Genomic DNA, 21,229 nt, shown 5'->3' on the forward strand with positions numbered 1-21,229 from the left:
AACATACTAGCAACTTTATTTATACGAGTTCTGCAGTGTCTTTTCAGTATTATACAATTTTATTTTTCAAATTCCTTCATATGCCCAAACTGTGCTTAGATTGCATGCCTTAGATGAATTTTTACATATTAAACCGTTCTCCCCTTCAATCTTTTCAACGATTAGCCACGGGACTTGTCCCTTCCACTCGTTCAATGTTTTTTTGTGTTTAAGTTTGGACCCGTTGTGTCGCGTTTTTGTTTTGCTTTTCCGACTGTGTCGGCAACTGAACATACACCATCGTATAAGATCTTTTCTATAATGTCTTTCTAAACATTTAACTTCGACTCACTTTGCGTACAATATGTTAAAAGCGTGGTTTTGGACGCTTTGCAGTTTTTTAGGACGCTCTCTGGGCGCTGCCATTGTTTTTTGACAGATAGACTGTATACACCGCTTTTATTGGAAAAAAATGCGCTTTTTTAAAACAAACCCGATAACCATTCTATTTAAGCACCGCAAAGATCTTTAATACGCGAAAAGAACTCAATAAAATTCGATACGAATCGATGTAAAAATAATATTCGTAACTTGATTTTGTAATTCTTAATGGTACGACAAGATTTTAAAATAAATACGTAACGGACTTGAAAATAATTCGTAATTACGAAAATACGACCCTTATCTGGAGCTCTGTACATGTACTTTTTTCCATAAAGAATAGGGCCAAATACCGGTCCCGATTTTGAACGAAAACACACAGTGATGGCCTTAATTAGGTATTAAATAGTATAAATTATGAATGCCTTAAACCCTACTTTCAACTGATTGGTTCGCTCTATACTGGGAGTATATACATGTATAAGTATTACTGTACTATAAAAATGCACTAGCACACGCAAGTGTTGGTTGAAGAAGTTTTTATAATGTTGTTGTAGACAGTAACATTTCTGCTTAGATACATAAATGTTGTGTCTTTATGACTTGTGTTGCACACATGTAGGCAGGGAATGTAACAACTGTCTGAAATGTCACTTTATCCGCGTCTTTACTGCAATTATGTTTACTGAATATGTCAAGTGTATGGTAAACACACACTGTAAATTGCACTCCCCTATGTCTAGAATATAGATGCATCTGGATGTCAAAACAAACAAGAGCACCGCATAACAGGTGCCAACACTTGGCTGCGAAAGCTTGTCAGAAATTGTTGTTTTTTTTTTAGAGGTCACAGTGACCTTGACCTTTAACCCAAAATTGGGTGTGGCGTGTAGAACTCATCAAGATGCATCTACATATGAAGTTTCAAAGTTGTAAGTGGAAGCACTTTGATTTTAGAGCCAATGTTAAGGTTTTAGCACGTACCTACAGCGGGCGGTGGACAACGAGCTGGCCATGACAATACCACAGGCTTTCTCCGAAAACAGCCGAGCTAAAAAGCACAATGTTTGTGTGGTTTACTCTGGATAGTGGTCTCTTTCATGCCCACGGTAATTAACCCTTTCCCACTCAGAAGCATAATAATGGAAAATGGCTATGTGCAAACAGCATAAAACCAGAACAGCCTGCGAGTAACTGGCAGTCTGTTCAGGTGTTATGCTGTTTGCTGCTCATCAGTATCTAACGGTTGAAAATGAAGCTTTTAAACTTGAATCTAGTAAGAAAGATCTTAAACTAAATATAACTTTCTTAGGGACTACAAATGCGTGAAAATGCGTATCTATGTAACTGGTAAAGGGTTAAGTCTTACAAAATTGGACCATATCAATTGTTGGGATGTTAAATTCTTGGATCCGTGTACCCATGAAATCAAGTAACTTTCATGTCCCACCATTTACAATGGTTCCACAGTATTTCATATTTATGTTGTACTTACACTTAAAAACACAGCAGAAATAACAATAAATATGGCAGGGCTCGACATTAACTTTTGAAGCCACTTGTCTGATCGGACAAGTAGACCAAAATTCCACTTGTCCTGACCAAAAAGCATCTTGTCCTGATCATTATATCTTATTCTGCTCAGTACTTTGCAAAATAATGAAATAATGCAAAATGCTCAAATCATAAAGACTTTAATCGTTCAAAATACATGTTTACATAATAGTGTTTTTCCCAGGCCATTTTAGCGTGGCGAAAAGCCACGCCGCCCTCCCGGATCGCCACGCTGCCCTTTTCAAAGGCAAATTTCGCCACGCGCCCTTATGGATAACATCTTTATTGCCTTACGATCTAACTTGGTGTGCAAAATCAGCGTCCTTGATTGTCTGTGACGCTTGGACTGTGCTTGATTTACTCGAGAGACGTCAACGTCTAATCGACTATATTATTTGAGCAGATTTAATCTATTACAGTGCTCGATTTATAGGAAGACTGCTCCGAAGAAGTGAATTAGTCATGCGTGAATAACCCCGTGTCAGTATTAATCGATAATGCCAGAGGCTATGTTATACCAAGCGCACTTACTATGGAGACTTTTGATGAAAAACTCGATGTTATGCTCGTGGCAATTGTGCATTGCATGCATTATTCAGTTATATCAAAACATATTTTTACGCATAATTACATTTAAAAACACAAACAAATTTATTCTTTATCGATTTCGTCTTTAAAAAAAATTAGATCTAATTATTGGAATAATTACTGAGACATATACTTATTTAACAAAATGTGAATCGCGTATACGATTTAACATTGCCATGCGCACCTGTCGCTTACATCATTTGACATTTGAACAAAATGGCGGACTATACAGAATTAAATTGCGACTCGGCAAAAATGGTAAATAACGTCGTAAACGATCGAATTAACGATGGAGATTATACATTAAGAAGGAATTACTGAAATGTCTGTGATAATCAACGATGCATAAAAATGTTTTAGATAGCAACAACATTATGTATTTATTTGTAATCTACTTGGTGGATGTATGTCACGGAAAGGAGTGTTTGCATATTGTGAGCGATCAATTTACTCGCAATGTTATTTTAAACATCTGGCAAGATTATTGTTAGAAAATGGGATAAGACAAACATGGTTTCATTTATATGTTAGTGGATCTGTGTATAATCAGAATCATATGCATATATTGCTTTATTATGTTTGTGGTGCTGTATAGTGTATTGAAACAGCATGGAACTGTACATTGCAAGGTAAATATATTAATATAAATCATAGTCAGTTAAATACATCAATTACCATTTAATGTGCTTGTTTATATGTTATTTTTTCCACAACTTCTTTAGATGCGATTACATGTTGCCCCGTAATTCAGGTATTCAGGGAACGTTTTTGCCCTTTTTTGCCTAAACTGCGCGCTAAAATGCCCTTTTTGAAAGTAGTGCGCCATGCCCCTTTGCCCTCCTGGGAAAAACACTACATAATTGTAGGCCATTTCAATGCCTTAAGGTATTTTTTTAAGTGTCCTGTGATTTTGAAGACGAAAAACCAAACAAAAGCAGATAAGACATTTTTAAGCTGACGACATTGTACTTACGAAAAACAAACCACAAATGGGAATGATGTAAAATCATTCTATACATAGAGATGACGTTGTTACGTTAATTGTCTGTAAGATCCGTGTGTATCGGTGTCGTAAAATGCATATTCTTTACAAGGGAGAGTATTTTTGTTATCTTGGCAAAGAAAAATGTTAAGGGTTGCTTCCCTTGTGAACAGTGCGGTGTAGTATTACATGGAACTATCGGAATATCTCGCGCTTTGTCATTATAACGTAAACAAAATATAATTGAAAAAGTTGTGTGGTAACTCCACAGAAATAACGGATTTAAAAGCATTTTTTTCTAAGTAATTAAATTATAACGACCACTTGTCCCGTCGGACTAGCAAATTCTTTATTTACTTGTCCGGACCAACAATTTGGTTGTCCCGGACAGTCGGACTACCGTTAATGTCGAGCCCTGGATGGTGGAACAAATGTCTGACTTGCATGTAGATACCTTTTCCAGGCCATATTTAAATAGAATGCAATTTTGTGATTGAATTTTTTTTTGCGCAAAAATCCACGGATTTGGGAAAAACTAATTTAATATAATTGTTTATAATAATTTTAATTAGAAGAACAAAAGTATATTTATTAATTTAGTTTACTTATATACTTTGTTGGATGTAATTGAAATAAAATTGACATTTCATAATCATTATGACACTTATTTCCAAAAAAAAGAAGAAATGATATCAAGGAAAATGTTGACAACATGACGATGCAAAACAGATGATGAAAAACAGACAAATGGGGATAACAAAAATAAACAAGAAACATTCTGAGACGAGTGATGCTCCCCAAAGTTTTTTTTTCCACAATATTGCACTATATATGCAGATAAAAGGAAACGTCTAGTATAGTTGGGGGGACAAGAATTGGACTATATGTACAGTTAATAGAAAATTTCAAAGGGCCATAACTCTGTGAAAAATCATCCAACCATAACTGGCTGATAATATGCACATCTCCTGTTGGTAGTGAAGCTTCCCATAAAGTTTCATTGAATTCCGGTCATTAGTTGCTGAGAAATAGCCCGGACAAGAAGTGTGCACAGACGGACGGACACACGCACCGACAGACTAAGCGGCGACTATATGCTCCCCCCAAAAAAAATTTTGGGGGAGCATAAAAGCAAATAATCATCCTTCAGAACTTACCCTATAGCCCCTACCAAGTATCACAGGGTCACCCAAATTGACCTCTGTGTTCCACATAACACACATGCCGTAATTTTTGCGGGGTTGGTCTGTGTCTACATCCCCAGCTTTCTTCATGCTAGAGATGCGGTTCTCATCATAATCATCAAGCTCTGTAACTTCCTTGTCCGCTTCGTCCTTTTTTATAATGCTAAAGCGGCTCGTGACGTTTTCATCAACATCCTTGTCATCATCAACAACATCCTTGTCATCATCAACAACATCTTTGTCTTTGTCTTCGTCCACATCCTTATCGTCTTTTTCATTTATCTCCATGTCTTCCGCCTTTGAACAGAAAAAAAAAACAAGTGAGGTACATGTAACTGTAAGCCCCAAATACCTTAAAACTATCGTTTTGACCTTCAAAATAGGGGAAAACAGACGGGAGACGGAAAACTACAACGGGCGAGGCATGGTATGGTATTGCGCGAGGGGGGGTTAGAGGGTTAGGGTTAGGGTTTGGGTTAGTGTTAGGGGTTGGGTTAGGGTTTGGGTAAGCCTAAACCCAACCCTAACCCGACCCCTAACCCTAACCCTTACCCTAACCCTTTTTTGGGGTTATCACCCCTGACCATGCCTCGCCCGTTGTAGTTTTCCGTCTCCCAAAACAGACACGCTTTATTAACCGGTGCTAGTGTTTATTAACCCTCTTACCACATAGATACGTATTATGAAGCATTTGTAGTCCTTTACAAAATTAAATTTAATTCAAGACCTTTCTAACTAGATTCAAGTTTTTAAGGCTTCATTTCTAACCCTCAGATACTAAAGAGCAAACAGTGGTAAACCTGAACAGACTGCGAGTTACTAACTGTCTGTTTTGGTTTCATGCTGTTTGCACAAAGCCATTTTCACTTTGCTTCTGAGTGGGAAAGGGTTAAAATACAGAAATATGATTATCCTACATTGATATATTAAGTTTCTTAACAATAAATGGTATCATGCTTCTATAAGTTACGGTATGCTCTGCACATATAGCTTATTTTGAGAGGGCACAAAAGTTTGCAAGTAGACAGTCTGACAGTAGCAATCCAAGGTCATTTTTTTTAAATTGCAATTACAATAATAATGACCATTAAAAAGGCATTTACAAGCCATTTCAAGAACGTTTTACTTTTTAAAATTATCTCTATTAGAACCTAAGTTATGGCACTTGAAAGCATACAATTTTATCGTAATTTTCATAATTCTGATCCATATTTAACACGACGAGGAACTGTTTTCGCATGTTTTAGATTTAAATTATGCAAGAGTAAGAGATGTATTAGAACGAAAGTTATGGCACTTGGAAGCATACAATTTGATCATAATTTCAAAATTCTGATCCATATTTAACACGACGCGAAACCATTTTCGCATGTTTTAGAATTAAATTATGCAAGAGTAAGAGATGTGCCCATTATTGCAAACTTTACCAAGTATAAGGAATCCTACTTATCCCACTGACACTACAGTACACCCTGAATTCACAGTCACAAGTCTCAGTGTGAGTGGACTTTACAAAACATGGTCAATTACACAGACGAGAAATAGAAAAACAACAGAGGTCAAGACCAGAAACTAGGGCAAAAGTACATTGATGCACTTCGATTAGCTTGTTATTGTCTGCAATGTAACCTCTGAATGGGCTTGATTTTGGAAAATCCATTAATCTAACAACAAACAAATTGACACATTTCAAATCCTTTTAAAATCCTTTCAAAATCAAATACCATATCAACCTTTATGATTTGAAAGCAAACGTCACTGGTGGATACAATAGGTCAGCATAGTTTATATAAAGAAACTAGACTGTGTGTGGATAATACCAATTTGTAAATAATTCTTTATTGCTTAATTTCTCGTCAGGTCTTATATCGTACATTGTAGGCTTATTGGAAACTTGGGGGATATCAGTTAAATCCGATTGAAAAATTCTACACATATCAAATTCATACCCTGTACAAGTATGCATAATTTGACACAGTTATGATAAAAAGGATGGTTAAAATGCTCAAGTTTGTTGTTGATGTTAATAATTAAATGCCAAAAACATAATTAAAACTAAAATTACGAAGCCCTTGAAAATTAAACAAGCAACTTAGTAAAATTGATATACCCCCCCCCCCCACCTCTACCCAATTTTTTAAGAATCCTTACAAAAACACAAATTGTAGGATTATTGTTTTTATGGATTGCATTTCAACTCAAAGATGTGTTTACAATCATGAAGTTTCATGTTGAAATACATGTATTGTCTATATACTATACGAGATACATGTATAGCCCTGAAAAGTTACCTCATACAAAAACAACCAAGGCAAATTTCTCTTATTTTAGAAAGTGTAGGCATACGTATGGTACTTGTGCATGGCACTTCTCCTGATACACCCATGAAGCTTCAAATTGAAATCTTGTATCATATCCGAGATATAGCCCTGAAACTTTACATCATACAAAACAACAAAGGGTAATAACTCTTATTTAAGAAAGTGTGGAGTAATGGTTCTGGTGCATGGCAATTCCTCTCATTGATATATATCTTGATAAAGTTTCATGTTCAAATCTTGTATTGTTTCTTTGAGATAGCCAAAAAAAGTTTGTAGCAGAAGTACGCACAGACGGACAGACACTATGACTTGAAGTCAAGAAGAGGACATTAGTAAATAAGAAGGCATTGAGGAGGCAAAGGAGACAGACGCACATTTGGGTAAGAAGTACAGATCTGACTTTTCTGTGAACAGTCAAACTAATAACCAGGGCAATGACTCCAAAATACTCAATAGAGAGTTCTTGCACTGTGAAGAATTTGGAATTATAGAGTTCACAAGAACATTTACTTATAGCAATAACTAACTTAACATAAAGAAAAAGTTACTGTACTTTTACTCAGCACCTTTTCCGCAAGCCCTTTATAAATACATAGGAACTGTAGGCTTTTCCTGTGTGCCAATGAACACAATTCTGGATAAAGGCTTGCACATATGTTTATTAAATATGTGTATTAACTTAAAACACATTTATTAGCAATGCTGATGATATATGATGATAAACAAGCATTATGGGCTATTCCATGGGTCATAGTCCAAAGTGTAAAAAATATTGGCACTGTAGCCTGCTGACAGAAGGACAATTCTTTTCTTGTTCACTTCTTTGGAATAGACATCATACTGAATTTTCGTAACTCAGATAGGAATGGGTAATTTAATATTGTTTAAATCAAACCACTTACAGTGTCCATTCTAGACCGCGCAATTGCACAATTTGTGCTATTTTTCCAAAGATCGCCCACATTTTCAGCATGTGAGCAAGAAACTATGTGAGCTCGATATCCAGGATATTCTTTAAGATCAAAGCAATATGGCCTTCGCTGAAAATTTTGACAGCCGATTGACAATCATCTGTCAACTAGATGTATCTCTTTACTCAACTAAAGACAGCCTAAAGGCGACGTGTCATTGTGTTGGAAAATCAATATTGGCCAATGAGAGCGAACACTTTGAATGAGTGACAGCACCCGTAGGTAGTCACTACCTGTAGTTAAATCATACAGAGCCTAACAGAGGACGCCTGACTTAATTTTCATACATGTAAGCGCCCTGCTCGTGGTTTTGTTGCCTTACCATACTAAGCCGACCCTACTGTATACACATCCACGATGAAATCTCGGCCAGTAACTTAGAAAACTGATGATGGCAACCAGGTGTAATCCTCGTGGATATTGTGCATTTCGTGCATAAAATTGTGAAAACATTTATTCGACTGCGGTCAAGTTTTTAACAAATAATTGGTGAATTCATTACATACATGTACAATCGTTAACGTTTAGTTGAATTGTCAAATGAGCATAATAATTATTTAATTTTTATTCTGAAACATACTTTCGAATTTAAAAGTTAAAGCGACATTCACATCATCCGTATGAAAAGCGTGGGTGTATCAATTTTGTAGCGCCAAGCCCTGGATATAATGACAGACATGAAAATCAGCAAAGATTTATTTTTATTATTTAAAATGATACAGAAATATCATGTGGAAATATTTTTTTTTTTTTATTCAAGTCAATGCAATATTATTGAAAGTGCTGTTTTATTTAACAGCAGTAACCATAGAATTTCACTGACCAGACAGCATTTCATAATGTTTAAGGTAAAATAATTAAACATTTAAACTTAAACCCATAGAATAGTATTTGATAATTGCACACCGTTTCTGAAAAAGTTCCCCCCTATTTTTCTTAGTGAGGGGGGAATTTCCCCCCTACTTTTGGCTTTCTAGAATAGACATTGCCACTTATATAGTTTCATGATTTACAATTTACTTTTACAATGACTTTTTACTCAGGCTTTTTCCTGGCCGTATTGGGAAAAACACAATAAATTATTTCAGGATTGGATCTTTTTTAATAAAATTTAATTCAGATAAGAAGAACAAAATGATACAAATAATAGTTACATGTATATACTTTGTTACAGATGTTATTGAAATAAAATTAAGAAATATTATTAAGACACCTCTTTTTTTTTCTTTTTTTTGACATTTTGATTTTGTTTTTAAATATTATAGGGATAGTTTAACCATTTCCCTTTGGGAATGGGTTCCCTTTAACAGACCCGTAGACACGCCTGCAATAGGCCTGGTACTATTTAAAGTATATCATGTAACTTATTTTGGTATTTTGTATTCTTCAGTTTTTTTTAATTATATAATTCAAACCTGTTTGGCCAAAGACTGCATCTTGATGTTATCTGCATTCTTGTTATGTCGGGGGATATTCTCCTGGTCTGCCATTTGCCCAGCTAGGTTAGGGCAATATTTGATGACTGTTGGTTAACTGTAGCTGGCTTCTAAGCTGACCTGTAAAAACAACAAGTTTTCTTTGAATGATAGATCATTAGATAGGTTTCTGCACCTAATATGATAGTAATATTTTCCTGGTCTGCCATTTGCCCAGCTAGGTTAGGGCAATATTTGATGACTGTTGGTTGCCCCGCTAGGTTAGGGCAATATTTGATGACTGTTGGTTGCCCAGCTAGGTTAGAGCAACATTTGATGACTGTTGGTTAACTGTAGCTGGCTTCTAAGCTGACCTGTAAAAACAACAAGTTTTCTTTGAATGATAGATCCTTAGATAGGTTTCTGCACCTAATATGATAGTAATATTCTCCTGGTCTGCCATTTGACCAGCTAGGTTAGGGCAATATTTGATGACTGTTGGTTGCCCCGCTAGGTTAGGGCAATATTTGATGACTGTTGGTTGCCCAGCTAGGTTAGAGCAACATTTGATGACTGTTGGTTAACTGTAGCTGGCTTCTAAGCTGACCTGTAAAAACAACAAGTTTTCTTTGTATGATAGATCCTTAGATAGGTTTCTGCACCTAATATGATAGTAATATTCTCCTGGTCTGCCATTTGACCAGCTAGGTTAGGGCAATATTTGATGACTGTTGGTTAACTGTAGCTGGCTTCTAAGTTAACCTGTAAAAACAACAAGTTTTCTTTGAATGATAGATCCTTAGATAGGTTTCTGCACCTAATATGACAGTAATATTCTCCTGGTCTGCCATATGACCAGCTAGGTTAGGGCAATATTTGATGACTGTTGGTTAACTGTAGCTGGCTTCTAAGCTGACCTGTAAAAACAACAAGTTTTCTTTGAATGATAGATCATTAGGTAGGTTTCTGCACCTAATATGATAGTAATATTCTCCTGGTCTGCCATTTGACCAGCTAGGTTAGGGCAATATTTGATGACTGTTGGTTGACTGTAGCTGGCTTCTAAGCTGACCTTTAAAAACAACAAGTTTACGTTAAATTATAGATCATTAGATAGGTTTCTGCACCTTAAACAGCTTTAATTTAACACTAGAAATGGCGCGGCAGAGGCCGACGCGTATCCCCACGCCGCATGTTTGACACAGGGGCGCCCCAGGGTTGGTAATGGGGCGATGCATAGTTTAGATTGACTGTATATATTGTCATAAGAGATGTTCAGTATAAATTTGAAGTAATTTAATGTAGAAATGAAGAAGTTAACGTAAAATAACCTAAAAACTGAGTGAAAATCTATACCTTAATTTCTCCTCCTCATCCTGCTCTCCTTACAAATCTAATAATGAATCAACTTCACTGCAGTCAATTATGAACATGTCATCCTATAAATTGGAATGACTTATGAAATGGCTGAACGTGCTCTCTTATAGCCAATCTTCTTGCTCCTGTTTTGGAAAAGTTATGTTTCAGTGCTCCAGCTAGGCCTTAATTTGAGGGCGCCCCGCCCTACTCTCCCGAACCTCCGCCCTGCCCTTCCTAGGGACCCCCCCCCCCCCTGCCCTTAAAAAAAAAAAAAAAAAAAAAAAAAAAAAAAAATGTTTTTTGTTTGTTTGTTTTTTTTACATATGAAAATTTATATATCTCTTCTTACATTACAAGTAGTTTATCAAGTACAATTATCCCATACAACATCGGCATATTCAAGAATTGGTCGAATAAACGTAAAGTAACATATTTCAAGAGATCTTTGATCAATGCGGAAGCGGCTTTTTTAAAATGTTGATGCGTGACCAGGCCTTTAATTTAATATACTCAATTTGTTGATGCCAGCTTCCATCATTTGACAGAACAACGCCTTAATGTGTGTGACTATTGACTGAGGGAATTAGAGTATCATACATATGGAGAGGCAAATGATGGGGTTTGTCCCTCTTACGCGATATAATAAGTGATTCCGACTTCAGTGGGTTAAATTGTACTAACCATGTATCGGCCCATCTTGCAATTTTGTCTATATCGCTTTTTAAAACGGCGGTTGCAGAATTAGGAGTGTCAACAACTACAACTAAACTAGTATCGTCAGCAAATAAGTTGATATGAGCTTCAATGTCATTTACAATGTCATTACTGTATACAAGGAATAATAGGGGACCAAGAATGGAGCCCTGTGGCACTCCAGCCTTGATTTCTGTTTGGGAAGAGGAGACCCCGGGAACTACTACCCTTTGATGCCTTTGGTAGAGATAGTTAGAAAATCAGTTCAGAAGGTTATCTTTGATACCGGCATGTTTCAGTTTCAATAAGAGACCACGATGCCAGACTTTGTCAAATGCTTTACTTATGTCGAAGAACACTACCCTGACCTCCAATCCATCATTTAATGTTTTACAAAATGTATTGTATAGATACGTGAGCTGGTTGACAGTCGAATCACTTGGCATAAATCCAGACTGAAATTTTGTGAAAAAAAATAGAATCTCGAAAGAAGTTAAATACATGTTTAAAGATAATCCTTTCTAGTACTTTTTCCATTGTATTAAGAAGTGAAATTGGCAATAATTCAAGGGAATAGAAACATCCCCTTTTTTGAATATTGTGCAAACGTTTGACATTTTCCAATCATTTGGTACTGTTGATGTCGACAAACACATATTAAAAAGATCACAGAGTGGTTGACTTAGTTCATTTGCTCCCTCAAGTAGTACTCTGTTATTTATACCATCAGGGCCACATTTTTAGCTTTACCCATAGGCAGATTCATAAGAACGTCCTTTACTTCGCAAGCGGTTATTACTAAAGACGAAAGTATCTGTTGATTTGCAATGGAGGCTTACTCCGGTAGAACGTGATCAGACTCATCTATATATGTCTGTTGAGCGAAGAAATCATTAAGTACTTCAGCTTTTTGAACTTCGTCAAAAACCAGTTCACCAGCGCAGTTGACGAGTGGGGGTAATGTTTTACTAACGTTGACTGTAAGAAAAGATTTCAGGACTTTCCACCAATCCCGCGAGGAGTATTTGTTGGATTTAAGTTTGCATGCAAGAGTCGTAATAATTTGATTTGGCAGAGCGGACAAGAGAAACTACTTCATTACGAAGTACACAAAACTTAAGTCCAGCTAGATTGGGAATTTGTTGCTTTAGCTTTCCTATAAGTTCGTTTTCGTATTTTTAATTTTATTTCGGATGAGAGCCATGGCGGTTCGGCTGGGTGGACGGTGACGTCTTTATTTGGTATACACTTAGCTGCTGTATCAAGTAAAACGTTTGTAAGATTTTTAGTAAAAATATCAAGATTGTCACTATATATGTTATTCCATTCAATATTTGATAGGTTGCTTCTAAAAGAGTCGTAGTTCCCTGAGTCGTACTTCCAAATTTTATGTTTATAGCATAGATGGGATGGCCTTTTGAATTTAAGAATAACGAATACGGGACAATGATATCTTATCATTTGATCAAGGAATGGTTCACCTACTCCAGAGAAAATGACAGATTCTTTATTTGAAAGAAATATTAAATCAATAATAGAGGACGACGTTTCAGTAAAGTGAGTGGGATCTTGTATACACTGATCGAGTGCATACTGCTGCGAAATGGAGGTGATTTTACGTTCAGCTTGATCAAGTTGGGTGTTAAGATTAAAGTCACCCAAGACTATAATGTCATTGATGCCTGCTTCTATTGCCAGCCCAATTGAGTCCTCAATTTTGCTGAAATAATTGTTATCTGAATTTGGTGGTCTGTAAAAAGTACCGATTAGAATTCGTTTACTTGAATGAGGTCGAACCTCCAACCAAATTGCTTCAAGATTTGTTATTTCTAGATTTGGTCTTCGAGTAAAATTAATACCATCCTTGACATAAACAGCAACTCCGCCATGTGGATCATGAGTTCGATCACGACAGACGGGTAGGCTAAAACCTGGTATAAACAACTTTTCGTTGCTGATGGATTCTGATAGCCACGTTTCTGAGAAAGTAATGATATCGAATGATCTTAATTCTGCAGTTAGCAAATCCAATTTATGAAGAAGATTTTGAACGTTATAGTGAACAATCGACAAATTGTGAGAAGAGTTGATAAAATGGGACATATCTAGCGATAAGTCAGTATGGGATTCTAGTGATGATGAGGAATCACTAGCTGATGGTCCGGGGTTGGGGTGGATATCACCGGATAAACTTAGTAGAAGACAGTATAGCCATAGACAAAGTGTTGACACAAAGACTGTTTTGATCAATAGAAAAAAGAACTTGATATTTTGCATGAGTTTGTGACTCTTTGGACACAAATACGTACATGGGCCTGTATTGTCAGATTACACTCGGACGTGGCTTCAATATTAACAGCCAAAGATTTTTAGAACACGGGCATTCTAAAGATAGCAATGAGGTAATAAAACGTGATTGCTAGCGGTAAGAAGTAATTGATGCGTAAGTTGGACATTACAGCTACTCTTGTCTGGCCTTTACTCATGATATACGAAGGAGAAACAAAATAAACATGTAAGCAGCTGTCATGCCAAACAAAGTCGAAAAGAGGAGGTTCATGCAAACTCTCGGAGGGTTCAATATGGTTAACTTATCGGTTCCATGTAGAGAAAAACAGAATGAATATGTATCTGTTAGAAAAATTAAAATAAGATAAAGCTTTATGAAGAAAAAGTTCATAAAGAAGTTCATATAATAAACATGGTGGTTATGTCAGACTCACAAGATCAATGAATAAACTGTTACGTTTAACAACAAATTGATATAAATATGTAAACTCTATAATATCCAACAATTAAGTGTGAAAAAATCACGACTACAACAGCTAAGAACACGTCAAAAGTAAATGAACACGATTTTGTTGTACAATACTAATGTGTTTAAATATTACAGTATACATTTGTATCTATGAGGCTTTATAAAAGTTCATCAGCATTATAGAACAATATACAATTCAACAGCATACAAATTCAACAGCATTATAGCACAATTAATTTATGTAAATTATATATTTAATTCAACAGTATATGTCAAGTATCACAAGTCGTGATAAGAATATGTATTCACAAGACAGGTATGAAACGATGAGGATATAAATTGATTAGTTTTATAAATAAGATAAGATATATAATGTGGGTCAATTGTTATTCTTGTTAAGGAATCATGCCTGGTCTGCCATTTGACCAGCTAGGTTAGGGCAATATTTGATGACTGTTGGTTAACTGTAGCTGGCTTCTAAGCTGACCTGTAAAAACAACAAGTTTTCTTTGAATGATAGAGCATTAGATTGGTTTCTGCACCTAATACGATAGTAATATTCTCCTGGTCTGCCATTTGACCAGCTAGGTTAGGGCAATATTTGATGACTGTTGGTTGACTGTAGCTGGCTTCTAAGCTGACCTTTAAAAACAACAAGTTTACGTTGAATTATAGATCATTAGATAGGTTTCTGCACCTTAAACAGCTTTAATTTAACACTAGAAATGGCGCGGCAGAGGCCGACGCGTATCCCCACGCCGCATGTTTGACACAGGGGCGCCCCAGGGTTGGTTATGGGGCGATGCATAGTTTAGATTGACCGTATATATTGTCATAAGAGATGTTCAGTATAAATTTGAAGTAATTCAATGTAGAAATGAAGAAGTTAATGTAAAATAACCTAAAAACTGAGTGAAAATCTATACCTTAATTTCTCCTCCTCATCCTGCTCTCCTTACAAATCTAATAATGAATCAACTTCACTGCAGTCAATTATGAACATGTCATCCTATAAATTGGAATGACTTATGAAATGGCTGAACATGCTCTCTTATAGCCAATCATCTTGCTCCTGTTTTGGAAAAGTTATGTTTCAGTGCTCCAGCTAAGCCTTAATTTGAGGGCGCCCCGCCCTGCTCTCCCGAACCTCCGCCCTGCCCTTCCTAGGGACCCCCCCCCCCCCTGCCCTTAAAAAAAAAAAAAAAAAATGTTTTTTGTTTGTTTGTTTTTTTACATATGAAAATTTATAAATCTCTTCTTACAAGTAGTTTATCAAGTACAATTATCCCATACAACATCGGCATATTCAAGAATTGGTCGAATAAACGTAAAGTAACATATTTCAAGAGATCTTTGATCAATGCGGAAGCGGAGCTTTTTTAAAATGTTGATGCGTGACCAGGCCTTTAATTTAATATACTCAATTTGTTGATGCCAGCTTCCATCATTTGATGGGGTTTGTCCCTCTTACGCGATATAATAAGTGATTCCGACTTCAATGGGTTAAATTGTACTAACCATGTATCGGCCCATCTTGCAATTTTGTCTATATCGCTTTTTAAAACGGCGGTTGCAGAATTAGGAGTGTCAACAACTACAACTAAACTAGTATCAACAGCAAATAAGTTGATATGAGCTTGATCAAGCTGAATACAAGGAATAATAGGGGACCAAGAATGGAGCCCTGTGGCACTCCAGCCTTGATTTCTGTTTGGGAAGAGGAGACCCCGGGAACTACTACCCTTTGATGCCTTTGGTAGAGATAGTTAGAAAATCAATAAGATAAGATATATAATGTGGGTCAATTGTTATTCTTGTTAAGGAATCATGCCGCAGATATCAAGTGTCAAATGTATACACTATAATAGCCAACAATAATAGCCAACAATTAATTGTGGACGAATCACGACTACAACAGCTAAGAACACGTCAAAAGTAAATGAACAAGATTTCGTTGTACAATACTAATGTGTATAAATATTACAGTTTATCTATGAGACTTTATTAAAAATTCATCAGCATTATAGGACAATATACAATTCAACAGCATACAGATTCAACAGCATTATAGCATAATTCATATATATAATTTATATATATGTATTTAATTCAACAGCATATGTCAAGTATCACAAGTCGTGATAAGAATATGTATTCACAAGACAGGTATGGAGCTTATTACTTCCCTTGGATTTGTTTTTTCTACTTTTGACCTTGAAGGATGACCTTGACCTTAACCTTTAACCACTCAAAATGTGCAGCTCCATGTGATAAGAATATGTATTCACAAGACAGGTATGGAGCAGTGAGGATATAAATTGATCAGCTTTTTGAAAATAAGATAAGATATATGATGGTGTCCCTTTGCGCCAATTTTTTATTATCCCTTGTATAAACATTAGATGGAAGAACTAAACCATTTCACAGATGAGTTAACACCAACAATTGAATACTAAATAAATCTCTGCACCACTTCTGTGTACTATATGCGCCACTTTGATTTATTAATTTTTTTTATATCATTTGGCAGGTTATTTACTTACCTCCCTTTAAAGCTTATTACTTCCCTCGGATTTGTTTTTTTTTACTTTAGACCTTGAAGGATGACCTTGACCTTAACCTTTAACCACTCAAAATGTGCAGCTCCATGAGATACACATGCATGCCAAATATCAAGTTGCTATCGTCAATATTGCAAAAGTTATGGCCAATGCACCATACCGGGGGCATAAAAATAAGTGAAAATCTCTGACCCGGCCCCACCCAAACCTCCATAACTTTTGACCTAGGGGTCAGATCAAAATTCTGAATAGTGTAGGGTCGCACATATATGCTCATAGCTACCATGTGTGTAAGTTTCAAGGTTCTAGTGCTTATTGTGTAGGAGGAGATAGTGCCCTTCTCGAAAAAGTGCACTAAATGCGCATTTAATGCACATTTAATGCGCATTAAATGCGCATGTTATTGGCACCGTATTTTTTGCTTAACAAGTGCATTTTATTCTTTTAAAAAAAACTTTTTACTAGTGTGTTTATACATATAAGTGTATTTTTTCCACGAAATAATACACAAAAGTGCGTTTATTATGATAATAAGTGCGCTTAAGTTTATTTTTAAGCGCATTTATACACTTGAGTGTATTTTAAGACATACAAATAATACACTTCATGGTCAAAGTAAATTTTTTAATGCGCATTAATACACTCATACAAATAATACACTTCATGCAGTATTCAAAGTGAATTTTTTAAGCGCATTAATACACTTGAGTGCATTTCCAGACATACAAATAAAACACTTCATTGAGTTTTCAAAGTGAATTTTTGTAAGCGCATTAATACAATTGAGTGCATTTCCACTGATACAAATAATACACCTTACAAAATTGAAAGTGAATTTTTTTAAGCGCATTAATACACTTGAGTGCATTCCCAGTAATACAAATAATACACCTTACAGTATTAAAAGTGAATTTTTAAGCGCATTAATACACTTGAGTGCATTTTCAATCATACAAATGATACACTTTATGAAGTGTTGGAAGTGAATTTTTTAAGCGCATTATTCGTTCAAGTGTACTTTTCATCACTTCAAATTAGTATGCTTAAAAATCTACCAAATTTTTAAAAAATCCCAGCATTTTGAAGCCAGCATTCATTCTTTAAATGAAAGGTTTGTGTAAACACATACATAAACTAGAAATGGCGCGGCAGAGGCCGACGCGTATCCCCACGCCGAATGTTTGACCTAGGTGTGCCCCAGGGTTGGTAATGGGGCCATGCATAGCTGAGATTGACCGTATTGTCATAAGAGAAGTTCATCATCAATTAGAAGTGAATTGGTGTAGAAATGAAGAAGTTATAGTAAAAGGCAATTTTGGGTGGGTGTGACATATGTGGGCAGGGCGCCCCAGGGTTCGTAATGGGGCCATGCATAGTTGAGATTGACCGTATTGTCATAAGAGAGGTTCAGTATCAATTTGAAGTGAATCGGTGTAGAAATGAAGAAATTATAGTAAAAGGCAATTTTGGGTGGGTGTGGTCTATGTGGGCGGGGCGCCCCAGGGTTGGTAATGGGGCCATGCATAGTTGAGATTGACTGTATTGTCATAAGAGAAGTTCAATATCAATTTGAAGTGAATCGGTGTAGAAATGAAGAAATTATAGTAAAGGCAATTTTGGGTGGGTGTGGTCTATGTGGGCGGGGCCCCAGGGTTGGTTATGGGGCCATGCATAGTTGAGATTGACCCTAATGTCATAAGAGAAGTTCAGTATCAATTTGAAGTGAATCCGTGTAGAAATGAAAAAATTATAGTAAATGGAATTTTTTGGTGGGTGTGGCCTATGTGGGCGGGCGCCCCAGGGTTGGGATTGGGGCCATGCATAGTTGAGATTGACCCTAATGTCATAACAAAAGTTCAGTATCAATTTGAAGTGAATCCGTGTAGAAATGAAAAAATTATAGTAAATGGAAATTTTTGGTGGGTGTGGCCTATGTGGGCGGGGCGCCCCAGGGTTGGGAATGGGGCCATGCATGGTTGAGATTGACCGTATTGTCATAGGTGAGGTCCAGTATCAATTTGAAGTGAATCGGTGTAGAAATAAAGAAGTAAATGTAAAATAACCTAAAAAAATGAGTGATAATTTCTGACGCGGCCCCACCCCAACCCCTATAACTTTTGACCCAGGGGTCAGATCAAAATTCCAAATAGTGCAGGGTCGCACATATGCTCATAGCTACCATGTGTGTAAATTTCAAGGTTCTAGTGCTTTTAGTGTAGGAGGAGATAGTGGCCAGGACGGACGGACAGACGGACGGACAGACGGACGGACGGACGGCGGAGATCACCACAATATCCCCACCTTTTTTTCAAAAAGCGTGGGGATAAAAACAAAAAGTACAATTCAATAGATAAGTACACACTTTATTAGAATGTTAAACCTTAAAAAACAAAAACAAAGGTTACATATCTACATAAGAGAGGCTTCAAACGGGCTATTGCCTATCTGGAATTAACAACTTTAAATATCAAGCTCATACCAGTGATTTTTCTCCCCTCTGATTACCAGTTACTGATTAACAGCCAAATACAGGTGGTTTCTGCTTCAAAAATATTAAAGTTTTCCCCTCCTTAAGCTGAAATGTTTTCCCTATCATTTACTAGAATTTTATATATTACATTAATTCCAAATCCCTTTTTAATATGGACAAAAGCAGCACATTCAATTCAATCATATTCTGGATCCTAATATATGATAAATGAACCGTATTCATGAAATTTATATAAATCTATACCTTATTTTTAAGATCTTCCTTTTTTGTTCATTATTGCGCTAAAATATGCCCTTCTGAGAGCCAGTATATACAGGTTGTTTTGAATTTCCAAGGAAAATCACTGCATACATGCTGACAATATTTAGCAGCTTAGCCCCTGTCACTATATTTGTTGTTACACACTGTTCCTTACAAAGAATGCATTCATAAACCACCCTTTATAGAGCAGTAATGTTCACCAGCTGATCAGGTCTGAATACTACTGTCATGGTCTGTGAGGCGCATCTCGTGCATGATCTCATTTGAGATAAGGTCCTGAAAGATATTTTATAATGTAAGTGTTAAATATTGCTGTTATGGTAATCTTGTTCAACAGTTGCTATAAATATCATAAATTTAAATCAAAACAAGTTTGTTGGCTTGTTGTTTTTGTTTGTTTATTTTTGCAATTTTAATCTCGTGATCATATGTGACTTAACGCTTTTCATAAATAATTTAAAGAAATAACGTTTGGTAGAAAATGCTGTTTATAAATGTACTAATATATGTGGTCTCCTTTGGCTGTGTGAACTGGTCGAAAGTGTGACGTCTTTAAAATGCAATAACCTTTATTATATAGTTTTACCTCTCTACAAATCCATCTTTTCTTGGTCAAGGACAAGCTACAGGGCGTGGTTTCCCACTCCTGTTCCTCTCAAGTTGGCCTGCTCGTGCAGGGTAAAACCTGGTATAAATGTCCATACATCAGGTAGTCCCCCTTTTGCTCCCTTTTTTGGCAGGCGATGATGCACATTCTGTCCAATGGATCTTCCAATCAATGTAAATTTCACCTTGGGGTTAAACCTTCAAATATAAAATATAAAAGTTCTTATTAAATATGGGGGAAAGAATTAATGACAAGAAATAGGTATAAATAAATTTTAAGATGACAATAACCATAAAATACAGCCATAATAATTCAAATGGTGTTTTTTTCCTTAAAATTGCATTACATTTACTTATCCATTTACATTTCCCAGTGACAATACATAAATATGATAATGATCATAATTAATTAAATTAAAAAGAGATGCAAAAATGAAAATACAAACCTGTTACAGCTGTTCTTCAGTATTCCAAAAAAACAGCAGTTGTTGAACTATGAGACCATATCACTTTAACCACCCACTTTGAATTTTCTTTGCAACAAACTTATTGTTGATATACACATTGTTTACAAAAAACAACTTTCTGTGCTCCAAATAACTTGCTGAGCTCCAGCCAATCAAAAGTGGTTTATTTTAAAATAGATGGTGCCATAACCAATCAAAAGTCTATAAATACCCCTTTTATTTGGGCTAGATGGAGCACTGATAGGGATTAGTGTCTATGATGCTAATGGATCTCTTATCTGATCCTGATCTTATCTGATATTTATTGAATAATAATAATATTGAATAATACACAGCACACTTAGCACATTATATTTAATTGTTAATATTTCAATATAACATACTGAATGGTGTTAGCAAATAATAATATTATAAAAATTATTTAAATTGTTTTTTAAAATGTATGTTAATAGTCAATGTGGTAGACATTAATTGAATTGGGGTTAAATATCTGTGTAAGAAAGTTCAAATACTTATTTTTTATGTTGTGGAGATATAATTGATTCTGGCACGCCCACATAATATTTTTGACACTTTCATTATTTTTAATTAGTTACCCACAGCCTGATTTAGTTGTACTTTTGCCTTTAAAAGCTGCTCTACTTATTCACATATTTTA

The 21,229-nt window shown here is 35.8% G+C and overlaps 1 protein-coding gene across 1 annotated transcript in view; it reads right to left on the reverse strand.

Moving 5' to 3' along the window:
- The window catches only part of LOC127847010 (carnosine synthase 1-like), a 78,635-nt gene that overhangs the window by 52,002 nt on the left and 5,404 nt on the right, over window positions 1-21,229 (reverse strand). Inside the window, exons 2-3 of the mRNA XM_052378499.1 lie at window positions 9,376-9,516; window positions 4,642-4,965 (exon numbers count right to left, since the gene is read on the reverse strand). Coding sequence (XP_052234459.1) covers window positions 4,642-4,965; window positions 9,376-9,450 — 399 coding nt within the window. The 5' untranslated portion in view covers window positions 9,451-9,516. The remainder of the gene's footprint in view (window positions 1-4,641; window positions 4,966-9,375; window positions 9,517-21,229) is intronic.

This window comes from Dreissena polymorpha, chromosome 10, assembly GCF_020536995.1.
Source record: "Dreissena polymorpha isolate Duluth1 chromosome 10, UMN_Dpol_1.0, whole genome shotgun sequence".
In the NCBI taxonomy this organism is placed as follows: Eukaryota; Metazoa; Mollusca; class Bivalvia; order Myida; family Dreissenidae; genus Dreissena; species Dreissena polymorpha.